The sequence below is a fragment of the Gorilla gorilla genome, chromosome 5 (assembly GCF_029281585.2).
Source record: "Gorilla gorilla gorilla isolate KB3781 chromosome 5, NHGRI_mGorGor1-v2.1_pri, whole genome shotgun sequence".
NCBI classification, from domain to species: Eukaryota; Metazoa; Chordata; class Mammalia; order Primates; family Hominidae; genus Gorilla; species Gorilla gorilla.
The window spans coordinates 156,657,367-156,670,643 of NC_073229.2; the positions used below are offsets into that span (position 1 = coordinate 156,657,367).

A 13,277-nucleotide genomic window follows, 5' to 3' on the forward strand; every position below is an offset into this window, starting at 1 on the left:
TTTCTTTCCTATCTCTCATGTCACAGTATTTTGAGGACACAAATTCCTAAATACTCAGAAAAAATAGTTTTATCTTAATTGATTTATAAATTATGTTAGGGTAGTTGTTAAACAGAGAATTTTGTCAAAGAAGCAGTACATTGTAACACTTTCAGGCTCCCATTGGTTTAAAATTTGATAAGTGTATTTCTTTGCTGACAAGTCAAACTGTTCAAATGTTATGGAGGACTGAAAAGGCCTGGGATTCACAGGTTCATTTTTTGTTTTAACTGAATCATGAAAATACACAACTTTTGTTTTTTCCAGGAAAGACAGATGTTATTTACCACCAATGAATTTTTATCATATTTAAATGAACTTGAAAATGTCATTCAACTCAAATCCCTCGATCAACTTACTTCAGCCCATTCTGAAACTTCATATTGCAGCAAACCAGCCATGTGAAAGAAATAAATTCAATTTTGACTTTCAAAAAAAACAAATGCTGAATAAGTTACCCTTGTGGACCTTAGCTATTAAGGTGGACAATGACTTTATTTTCTTTACGTAAGTTTTATATTTTATTATGACATTCATTTTTTCTACATGAAGACACAAATAAAAATTATACCAACTACATAAACTATTTTGTACTTTCCTTGCTAAACCACAGATGTATTTCATGGAAAGAGGGGCCTTTAAAGGCACTTATTTATCATTGTAGGTGTGTCTAAACAATTGATATTCAAAAACACAACTTTTTGTGTACAAAATTTTACAATTTTTAACAAAAGCAGTGAAGACACTAAATAACCCAGTGGCGACCTCTTCAAAGTGCAGTGTCCTTGGTCACCAATGCAGACGCTACTGGGGCAGCCAGCGGGCTCAGAGGGTCCAACTCCAGACACTGCATCCATGGCTGCCCTAGACTGAGTTGCACTTGTAAAAGAGATGGTCCCACGCCTACTAAAAAAACAAGCTACTCTAGTATCAATATGACATCACTCTTTTACCATCAATCATATTGCAAAACCATAGTATTTAACGACCAATACAACAGCCAAATACCTAATGCCACATTGTCGTTCAATTTACCTAGCTGGTCAACATCAGTCTGTGTTTGAGTATTTCTTTTGAGCACACAAAAACAAATGTATAGTCACTTGATGAGGAAATTCTTCACTTTGACTCAAATGGATTCACCATGCTGTCAGTTATGAAAACAACTCTAATTTTATTCTCCACAGGGCAACCTTCACTTTTCACAGCAATTCTAAAACTGACCTACAGAAAAATTCAAGATTTTTAAAAAAATTTGGCTACCATACTATGTTTCTTATTTAATTTTCTCTAATCAATACTACTCTTACGTTCCAAATATTTCATGGGAAATTTTTCCCTCAAATTTAATATGTTTCTTAAACGAATTGAAGCCACTAAAGTTCCTGTTGAAACCACTGATAACTGCCCCAGTTAAAATAATAATAATTTAAAATGATTACACTTCAAATAAAGGTACTAAAATCACGCCCCCCAAATTTTTAAGCGCTTTTGTTGTTATTGGGTACTCACTGTGAATAGAAGTAAATGTACTTGACCTGTATGAGAATAAACATTTTATCAAGCACAGCAAAAAAACTGAACTGATTGTGAAAGCCATGGGGATGGGACTTTAAAACAGCAGTAAGATGCTGGTTTATCACCAGAAACCTCATGTGCCTCTGTGCACTTGAAGTAAAGACCACATTTGAGCAGGCCTGGTGGGCTGGCACAGGCCTCAGAACAGGTGCTGTTTGTGTGAATTCTCCTCCCTGCATTGTCCATTCTGTTCTAGGGCAGTCTGATTCTGGCAACAGGAGTCTCTAAGTTCCAATCACTCACTCACAAAAAAGTTTTCTGTAATCCCTTTTGTGGAAAAAAATGGAGTTTTTCTGACATGCAAAGCATCTTCTACCAGTCTGACAAAGTAGGTAAAATCGATGACACCCTAAAATAAAAACCTGGAGTGAACTGGTGCTCCAGAAAGATGCTGAATGGCCACAGTGCATGTGGTGATGTCTCCATGCTGAGGTTTCAGGCAGCACAGCACTAAGTATCAGGTGACCTGTGGTCCCACCAGAGCATAGTCCTCATGAAATAGGCCTAACCAGATACCTTTGAACTCATCTTTATTTTGGTTGCAAAGATGTGGTTTACTTAGCTACTTACTATTTGTTCCCATTTGAAGTCTCAGAGCTTGCCAAGTTAAACACCGCCTTCAGTACCGAACTGCTATACAAGAACATTATAAATACAAAGTATAAACTAAGATAATCCTCTTTACAGAATTCAGATTAGTGCATTAAAACAACATTGATTTAAAAAGGGAAGTGAGATAACTGGCAAACCTCCAATTGCTTTTCTAATGAAGGATGACACAAAATGGCACGCAAGGTAAACACTAAATTTTGTCAGGTGCTCAAAAACAGTTAATTGTGGGGAAAGTTACTTTCCAAAAGTAATTTTGACCTAAAAATATTAACCATTATTCTATAAGACATAAGGGAAGGTAAATAATGGCCCACAAAACCAGATGATATGGTTAAGATAACTAGTTTAGCGGAATAACAAACTGGGGTCTTTAGAATCCAAACGCAATAGGTATTGGTATTGGTTGTTCATACTCTTCTTCCAAATTATGTTAAACATTTTTAGTAACTACACTTTCCCCCGTAAACATCAGACTTAAATAGACCATATGTAAAAACAACCTATCCTTAGTAATTTTACTAGGCAATCTACAGCAAAAGCTTAATATATACACAGAAGGGGGGAGTATCAAATAAACTAGAAAAGTATTCACCGACTTCAGGGTAAAAAAGATCTTAAAAGAAAACCAACAAAAAAATGAAAGACACTTTGTGCTGTTGTGAACCACAAAAATACAACCCATGTATAGACCTTAATTATTTTACATTATTGAGAATATTTTCCCTGCTGAAGCAAATCAAAATTAAATTTGAGAATTTTAATTGAAGTAACACACATCTAGGTGTGTCACAGTGACAGGGAGATGCAAACAGAATACACACACCTTTAAATTTACGAATTCCTAAAACTAAGTCAAGCAGGGTAAATAAATTATAAATGAAAGGCATATGCAATGTGGGCAAAAACTTAACAACTATTAAATTGAAGACCAAGGGAGTTATGTCAGCAGTGACATTTAGAAAATCTTTCAGTATTAGAAAATATCAGATTCAATCCAAAGGAACCACCCCAACCCCCCCCCCCCAGTAAAAATAACAAAGTATGGGAACCATCCTTTATACAATAGCTTTAAAATAATAATTAAAAAAACATGATTATAGGAATCTTCCTACATAATTTAGACAATGTAGTGCGACAGTGTGCTCCTTTATAACTTCAGTGGTTCAATCCCCATATGATGAGACTGATAATCGCAACTCCAATGACAAGGATAAGAATGATGATGCACAGGGTTTTTCTGGATTTGCGCTGCAGACGCAAAAAACAAAACAAAACAAAAAAACATGTTTACAGATTTAGTGGAGTACCTCTACAGCAACTAAAAATAATTTGGTTCATTTCTAGAGTAAAATCAGTAGTAGCATATTGCCCTCAAATTTTTGACTGTGTTTTTTTGTTCCTCAAAAATCTCTTTAATACATATGGCACTATTCTTTCAAAAAAAAATTCTTGAACTAATGCTACAATTAAGGGAGCAATTTTTCAACTTTCATTGGTAATTTTTCTAAGGGTGTGGCTGACCTTAAGAAAGAAGACACCACGAAATAAGTTACTGACTTAAACAAGAGACTGAGGTTACCTATGAATAAAAATAAAGAACAGCTTACGAGCTTAAACATTCTTTACCTTTTATTAAAGTTTGTCTTAAAAATGAGTTCTCTGAAGATATCAGTAAGTACAAATTGGCAACTTTTCTTCACATATATTTCTTTTCTTTTTTTTTTGAGATGGAGTCTTGCTCTGTCGCCCAGGCTGGAGTGCAGTGGCACAATCTTGGCTCACTGCAATCTCTACCTACCAGGTTCAAGAGATTCTCCTGCCTCAGCCTCCCGAGTAGCTGGGATTACAGGCGCGTGCCACCACACCCAGCTAATTTTTTTTTTGTATTTTTAGTAGAGACGGAGTTTCACCATGTTGGCCAGGATGGTCTCATTCTCCTGACCTCATGATCTGCCCACCTCAGCCTCCCACAGTGCTGGGATTACAGGCGTGAGCCACCACGCCCAGCCCCTCACACATATTTCTTGTTTCCAAAATACAATGATTTTGGAATGAGTTTCCAAAATCATTCTCATTCTTTAATATTAATGGGAAACTACATTCAAAATCTCAACAAACAAAACCACAGAGCAAACAAAATCATAATGCTGTCATTGAAAACCGAATGGTTAAGAATTTTGTTCCGTTCTTCATTCCTGGTTCAGTTGTAGATTTCTTTAATGGCGTTTGTACCTCATATCAACATGCAGGAATCCTTTTTCTTACAAAGTAGAAAAATTTGTAAATTTACTTTGTGTCAAGTAGAAGTACCAAAATATTTATAAAAAGATACATTTCTGAGTCTGAAATTACCCTGAAAACCATAAATAGTTTGAATATTCCACATATTCATCTAATTTTTCCAGTGAATACTCCTTATGTATCAAACACAATTTCTCTAAAATTTCAATACCATGCATAAATATTTTTCCCAGACTCCAGTTGGTTACCACAAACACACATGTAATGTACCTGTGAGTAATCACGGGTATCCCACAATGGTGTATTTGTTGCCTGGTGTACCCCCCTAGCGTGGGGTAATGAGACCCTGGGGCAATGTGGTGATAAGTGAATTTCTCACCTTCCTTATTCTTAGGGTTCACCCAAACATACCAAGGCTTCCAAACAGAACTATTGGAAAGCTGCCTTTTTTCTCAGCACTTGTGCTGCATGGCCATCTCGTCCCCCTTTGGGAGCTGGGGGAATTAAGCCTAGGGGCAGCTTCCAGTCCTGGGGTGTAGCTTGGGACATGTGCTTTTTCCTGTAGGCTTGGCCTTCCACAAGGAAGAGGAAGAGTAAAACTTGGCAGTATATCCACATTTTCCCCAAATCCAAAAGCAAAATAAAATACCACGTGAACCTAGTCACTGATGGATCCTGTTAAGTTTCAGCAGTTATATGCTAACAGCTCCAGAAGACTTCTGGCATTTGCAGGTGTGTGTGTGTGTGTGTGTGCGCGCGCGTGTGTGTTTTTTCAATTATTCGTGAGGGATACCTAAAGTCCATGACACAGTGATATAGTGATATTAATTTCACTGAGCTGCATATGTGAATGACATGGACAAAGATAATAAACAGGAGTGACTGTCAGTGAATACAACTGGTTATAACTCAGCAATCTCCATAGCTTCATTATTATTTACTTATCACTGAATATGCAGTAATTTGTCCAGTAAAAGACGGACTGTGAAATGAAAGGCAACTTCTAAGGTTAGTGAGAAAAACAAAAAGCAATTGAAAATGTCTGAGAAGGTGACAATATCTTAGATATTTTATAAGAAGTTAACAGCGGCTGCGCATGGTGGCTCCCATCTGTAATCTTAGCACTTTGAGAGACTGAGATGCGTGGATCGCTTGAGCCCAGGAGTTCCAGACCAGCCTGGGCAACACAGCAAAACTCTATCTCTACAAAAAATACAAAAATTAGCCAGGCGTGGGGGTACACACTATTCGGGAGGCTGAGGCAAGAGAATGTCTTCAGCCAGGAGGCAGAGGTTGCAGTGAGGCAAGATGACACCACTGCACTCCAGCCTGGGCATCGGAGCCAGACTCTGTGTCAAAAAAAAAGTTAATAAGGTCAAGAAAATGATAATTATGAATGACAGCAACAAAGGAATGGAGTTTAAAAAAGGAAATCAAATGCTACATGGTATTTAGGGGTTTCCAAAGAGCCTGGCCTTATCTAATTTGAACATCAAAGGTCTGCATATTGTATGATTTATTAATAGTTGATAGTTCTAATATTTGTATAGTACTTGACACATAATTTATATTTGACACATGCATGTGGACTCCCTATATTAACCCGACTCAAGAAATAAATTCATTCCTGGTGAAGGGTCTGCTGAATGTGGACAGAATATATAACGAACAGTGACACTCCAAGCTAATATGATTTCCACAAGACCTGAAGCAATCTCTCTAGGACAAGGAAATTTGCCTCTTTAGTCCAGTGTGTCACTGACAAAAAGAAAGAAAAAGTAAAAGGGAGCAGCAAGAAATGGGAAGGAGGGGCCTATCACAAAAAGGTTTCTGGGTAGAAATGTCACAATGACATCAGAGATCCCCAGCCACCAGAAAGCCTAGAATTGTCTCTGCTGCCCAAACACTAAACTTTCTCTCCCTGTGGGCCAACAATTCTGGTTCAACCCTGAGAAGAACACAGGCTAAAAACAGTTCTAAACTGACTGGTATTATTTAAACAGACTTCTCTTCCATGGGATTTTAAATTTTAACATCTTCAGCCATTTTAAACCTAATCTCTCCCTGCTTCCTCAACACAAACACACACACACACACATGAAAAGGATAAGTTATAAGAAAACTGATCACAGTTAAATTACCTGATAATCTGCTGCCCTTGACAGCTGCTGATTTGCTTGCTGAACGTGCACCTCTGCATTTTCCACGTTGGCTTCTATGCTATCTGTAAAATAAAACACACACACACAAATGTGTTAAACATGGATTGATGCTCCAGTAACAAATCACTAAATTTCATTCAAGGTAAGATTAAATATGGTCATTATTCAAAGGTTAATAGTAGTATATCATAAAGTTGAATTTTTTTAAGCTGGCTATAAGAATTATAGTATACACCTATACTATTTTTCAGGTGATCCAAACAATATAAGAGCATTTGTAGAACAGAACCTTGATCATCTTCATTACAGAGCAACTCCAGCTCTACCTGGCAACCCCTGAAAAGTACTGTCACCCTGACATTATCAAATCAGTGTCAGCACAAGAGATGTCTCAGTGTCAAACTCCACAGCTTGGTCTATGTCAAGACCAATGCACAAGAGATCAACTCTCTTCTTTCTACTGCTGAAGATTTTGTTCATCATGATAAAAACTGGTACCTTGACTTTTCAAAGAATATTATGTCCTCAGAGGGAAACAAACAAACAGAAAAACCCAAATGCTAAAACTTGATTCCTTAATCATTATGTTAGTCATTAATGTTTCTCAATTTCTTTTCCCTCTATGTCTTTGTAAATGGAATGTACTTTAAGTTACTGGAGCATAATACCTATGCTCTACTTAGTTTGTGTTCTGTAATGGCCGACTCAGTAGCAAGCATGTGACAATGTTTATTTAAGGTAAATACAGAGTGCTGAAGGCCATTTACTCTGTGGTCATCAACATACTTCTGTGCTAAAATCTAGCCCTCACCGAGGGCCCATGAAGCCTTCTCTCAATTGGTGGCAGTTTTTCTTCCCACCCTCCAGGGGCCTGGAGGTGGAACGGGTGTCATTTTGAAGCGTGAGACCCTTTGCCCTTGTCTCTTCCTCCCTACCAGCTCTCAGCTTTAAGGCTCATGCTATCAAACTCAGCCAACTCTCTTTGTTGCAGACATCTATCAATCGCATGGCCTTTTCTTCTCATTCCTTGAATATTTTAGCCTCTGACTCACTGATGCTCTCTCCAATACTTCTCTTATACATACTGGTGACTTCAAGATCCAACTGCTGACCCTTCTAACACCCTGGCCTCACAGTTCACTGACCATACTTTTTCCAAAGACGAACACCTTTTCTCACCCACCCATTTCCATGGTCACATCCCAAACCCTGACATTCCAATAACTGCAGTTGTTCCATAATCTCAATTTCAAGGGTCTCACTCTCTGATCACCACCTTCTATCTCTAGAGCTCACTCCTTCTAATTCCCTGGCTCCAACAATTTTCAGCTTTCATTGATCCTACCACTTCTTCACTGTCCCTCACATATGGCATGTCCTCACTTCCCTCCTTACCCTAGCCTTAGAGTCCTTGGACAATCACTTAGCCTCAGCTTACTCTCATCCTTAGCCCCCTTGCCCCTCCACTTTAGTCATATGACAAAACCCCAACCAGTACCCATGCAGCTGATTATGGATGTAAAAAGGATTAACTGTGTTTCACTTTGAAGTCATGACTGCCAAGCAGGTCTACTTCATTTCTCTGACTTCTGAAAGACTACGTCATACTTTCTCTTCTCTCCTCAAGCTTCTCAGGCCTCCTCTGGCATTATCATTCTCAGCCCATGACCTTGATTTCCAGCTCTTTGAAGCAACAGGAACCATCAGAAGACATTTCCACACGTTTTCATGACCCTATCTACATGCAATATTTGTGTGTTCTGACAACTTTCTTGTTGCCAGGAAGAACTATATACCCCGAGCAAGAGCCAACTTTTCCATTTGTGCTCTTTATCACATTTCCTATCATTTAACTCAAAAACCTCAATCCAGCAAACTTCCTCTCTCTCTTACTTATCATCAATATTTCTTTCCCTGGTAGATCACCTCCCATAGCTGCCATCTTAAAAACAAGCAAACCAAAAACCTCTCATTTATTCCACATCCATTTTTGCAGCTATGACTGCATTCTCTGTTTCACTTCTCCTCTTTACTCCTTGAAAGAGTCATCTATACTTGGTATCCACCACTGTTCTCCTCCCATTCTCTCTTGAGCCTACTTTTATCATGCTTTCACCTACACTATTTCACCAACACAGCTCGTATTGAGGTCACCTATGCCCTGCACACTGTTAAATCCAGTAGTCAAATCTTAATCCCCATTTTTCTTGACCTAACAGCAGCATTTGAAACAGCTGACCATCTATTGTTCTGGAAGCACTTTTTTTTCACTTCCCTTCTAGGACGATGCATTCATTTGGATTTCCTCCATATCACTGGCTATTCTTTAGTCTTTTTTATTTGTTCTTCTTCAACTGTCTGGGCTCTAAATCAGAGGTTAAGAAGCTTTTTCTGCAAAGAGCCAGAAAATGAATAAGCTTTGTGGGTTGTATGATCTCTGTTACAAGTATTCAGCTACCCCTTCACTGTGCAAAAGCAACCATAAACCATACATAAATGAATACACGTAGTTTGAAGACACTGTTCTAAACATTTAGAGGATCCAGGGCTAAGTCCTCAGACCCCTTCTATTCTCTACCCAGACTTAATCCCTGGATTATCTCACCCAATCTTGTGGTGTTAAATATTATGCGTACACAGATCACTCCTAAATTTAGATCCCCTGCCCAGACTTCTCCCCTGAACTCCATGTTCACTTTAATAATGTCAAGAAAACCTTCACTTGGTGTAAAGGGGCACCTCAAACTTAACATATTCAAAAATGATTGATTTATACCCATCTAAGCCTGCTCCACTTACAGATTTCCCCATCTCAGAAAACAGTAACTTCACCATCATAGTGGGCCAAGCTAAAACCTTAGCATTACCCTTAAATTAACTCTTTCTTTCACACTCATACCCAGCCAGTCAGTAAATCTTTTCGGCTCTCCACTTAAAAAATATCTGAAATCCCTGAACTTCTCACCATCCCTCTAGTTCCATCCTAATCCAAGCCAACAAGATTGAGCATCTGGATGACTGCAATAGCCTTTTAGGTGACCTCCTTGCTTTTGGTCTTTTTCCAGCAGCCAAGCGAGTCTTTCGAAACCGAAGCAGGGTTATAGCACTCTTCTGCTCAAATCCTCCTTGGCTTCTCATTCGTTTGTAAAAACTGAAATCTTCCTACATGACATCATCCCCTGCATTTGGACATGATCTCCATCTCCTTCTTGCTCATTAAAAATGTCAGGTATGCTTCTGCCTCAAGGCCTTTGTACTCGCTGTTCTCTCTGCCTGGAACACTTTCTCTTACTTGCTCCCTTAAATCTACCAAGGGTTCACTAAAATGTTACCTATCAGTAAGGACATACCTAACTACCCTGTGTCAAGCAGCAACAATTTCCACCCCTAGCAGTCCCATCCCTCTACCCTGGCCTTATTTTCTCCATAGCACTTATCACCATTTACTTGCTTTTCTCGCCTTTTTAAAAAATTGTCTTTCCTCCCATTATAAGATCAATTGAGATAGGGTATTTTATCTGTTATTTAATTTCAGCTGAATCTCCGATGCCTAGATTTGTGTCTGGACATAGTAGCCACTCAACATATTTTGGATGATGAATAAATTGGTTTTAGAAATTTTACCCTGTGATCTACTGGGGATACAGAGGAGGGTAAGAATGGATAAAAAATAGTTATATTGAAGTAAAGGTGCAAATATTTCAGTTGGACCAAATTCGGAAAATATACTAAAAGCATCTTTAGACATACCAATACATAGCTCCAGACTTCAAGATGGTCAGGATCCTGATGAATGTTAACAACTACACCCTAATTGAAATGCTATTACATTCAATACTTAAGGGATTCTTAGCAACTTTCAAAAAGAAAATCACTTCTAAAAAGAATTCCTAACTTCTATGTAATACTACTAAATTCATCTACCAAAAAGCTATTAAAATGAATGATTAGGCAAATGTCTACCTATTCCCTAATACCTAAAAGACAAGATGTCACGCACAGTTACATATACCACAAGTTTCCCCAAAAGTGCTTAGCATGATGACAAATAAATTGGAGTAAGACTAAAACCAGAGGCCCTGGAAATAAGCTGGAATAATGTTTCATGGTGCCTTCCATGGTCTTGGCAGCAATAGGCCCTGATTACATTTGGGCTTCTGAAATAAATGAAGCTGGTTATTTCAACCAGCACGAGTCAAAAATGAGATCTGTTTTAGATAATGCCAAGGGTGATGCTTACTGTGTTTTACAGACCATGCTTTTGGTTCCAGGGAAACCAAAAAAGGGACAGAAAGTGGTTACTCTTCTGTGAGAAAGTTACAGCAGGTAAAGTGCATGTAGCTTGCTCTCACCTCCAAAATCTAAGTCAGCAGGTCTTACCTATTACATCTCCTTGTTCATGAATCATCATTCCCAAATCTTTAAATATTTCATTAATATCCATAATATCAGCCTAAGAGAAAACGCATACATTATTATAATCAGAAATTCAGTCCCCATTCCACAAAAGAGGAAAAATTTTAAAAACCCAAACCACTACTCACACATGGGTGAGCATGCATCTATAATACACAAATATAATACATAAACTTTGGAAATATCAGGAAAATATTTGAAGAATTTGAACAATAGCCACCAGTTCTCTAAAATAAGTTTGTGGCATTAAAAATACCAAGTGAGCGAGGCAGGATGGAAATGAATGGAAATGAAGGATCTATAATAGAGAAGAGCCATGGATTGCTGAGTTCATTTTATACAACCTGATAGTTTTGTTATCACAAGCAGTATCTACTTACAAGGGTATAAAATATTCTTAGCACGTATTTCTAGTAAAATTTACACATCAATTTGACAATTTAAAATAATAAAACATTAGGTGTAAATTTAAAGTCTCACATTAATAATTTGAACATGCAGTGGATTAGTGAAATGTCACTACTGAATAAAGAAGTTATAAACTTGGTGATTAAAGAAAATATAAATTTACTTTTCTTCAATGACACAATTAACTACTTCATAAAGTTTTTATAAGGACTAAATGAGATAATTAACATAAAGAATTCATCCCACAATGCCTGGCACATGGAAGGTCTTCAATAAATTGTAGCCATTGTTAGCTATTATTAGCCTTCTTTCTAGGAACTAAGTAGGTTCCATAAGAACTGTGACTTAATAAATCCTTTAGATCTCTTTGATGTCATAAACATAGTAAAGAGAAATAAAATTCTTTGAAGGCCTTATAAAAGGTCTTACTCATGCAGGTATGATGTGTATCATGTGCTCTGGGAAGACATCCAGACTCTCGGACAGACATTTATCTCTACACTGGTATTTTCTCAATACTAAGGTGGTCCATAGATGGCTTGATATAACAATAATAATTTTTAAAAAGCTGCAGTAGGAGGGAGTATGATCCCTCATCCTAGCACAAACAGTAAGGACAATATTATTTTTTTAAAAAAGGAATTATTCCAACTCATACATTACAAATGCTACCAAACTGATACATTAATTTTCTTTCTCTGGGCCAGACATGGTGGCTCACATCTATAATCCTAGTACTTTAAGAGGCCAAGGCAGGCAGATCACTTGAGACAAGGAGTTTGAGAACAGCCTGGCCAACATGGTGAAACCCTTTCTCTGCTAAAAGTATGAAAAATTAGCCGGGTGGGGTGGCACGTGCCTGTAATCCCAGCTACTCGGCAAGCTGAGGCACAAGAATCGCTTGAAGCTGGGAGGTGGAGGTTGCAGTGAGCCGAGATCGCACCACTGCACTCCAGCCTGGGTGACAGAGGGAGACTGTCTCAAAAAGAAAACAAAATTTTTCTGTCTCATGCCTTCTCCCAGCATTACCTAAGCATCTTGAGAACAAACTCACTAAGACCAGAGCAGCAGCCCAAGCCTACAATGTAAGCCTTACTTCAAGTTGCCTGATAGAAGATTCTCTCTCATGAATAAGGCGGAGGTCATCCTCTGTAATTTCTTCATCCTGCACCTGCACTTGAGGTTGAGTTTGGCTAACAGAAAAAAATGAATGTGGAAAAAAACAAAGATTGGTATTCAAAACAATGGGACTCATTTCCTATTTAAGATATATTCATTAAATAGGATATTTTATTCTCCAAAGTCACAGAACTACTCAAAAAAATTCTAAGAATATAACAGATATATTAATAAAATTTTATTCATTTTTCATTTCACTTATATCATTTTATCTAATGTGAGTTTAGAGTTATTACTTAATTATTGGAAGCTGTATTTGTCAACTGGGTATTTCTTCTCAGCTGACTTAAACCTCATATAAGGGAATGTCTATATTAATAATTAAGTCCATAAACATTTATTTGGAAAATTTTATATATTTTGTAATAAATACTTTATAATTACTTAAAAATTTTTTCAAATTTACTCTGTTTTCAACATATAAACAACTTAGGATATTTATGATATAATATATTGAAAGCTTTAATTCTGTTCCAGGGACCTTAATGTACAAACTTTGAAAAATTACCTTTGATCTGTAAAATGTTTTGTATTTCTTACCTTTCCCAGGATACAAGATTCCTTTCTTTTGAGCTGTCCTCAGGAAAACTGCCCTGAATAATTTAGTAACAGGATGGAATGAGAAGGGGCAAAAAAAGCAAA

At 37.5% G+C, this 13,277-nt stretch overlaps 1 protein-coding gene across 3 annotated transcripts in view; it reads right to left on the minus strand.

Moving 5' to 3' along the window:
- Positions 1-532: 532 nt before the first annotated feature.
- STX7 (syntaxin 7) overlaps positions 533-13,277 on the minus strand; it is a 55,523-nt gene continuing 42,778 nt past the window's right edge. For 2 of the 3 annotated variants that reach the window (XM_063707880.1, XM_031012070.3), the window contains 5 exons: positions 13,176-13,228; positions 12,553-12,649; positions 11,013-11,085; positions 6,612-6,694; positions 533-3,477 (listed from right to left, as the gene is read on the minus strand). In XM_063707880.1, coding sequence (XP_063563950.1) covers positions 3,385-3,477; positions 6,612-6,694; positions 11,013-11,085; positions 12,553-12,649; positions 13,176-13,228 — 399 coding nt within the window. In that variant the 3' untranslated portion in view covers positions 533-3,384. Of the gene's footprint in view, positions 3,478-3,832; positions 4,490-6,611; positions 6,695-11,012; positions 11,086-12,552; positions 12,650-13,175; positions 13,229-13,277 lie in introns of those variants that run through there. The other variant, XM_055391440.2, reaches the window with a different exon arrangement.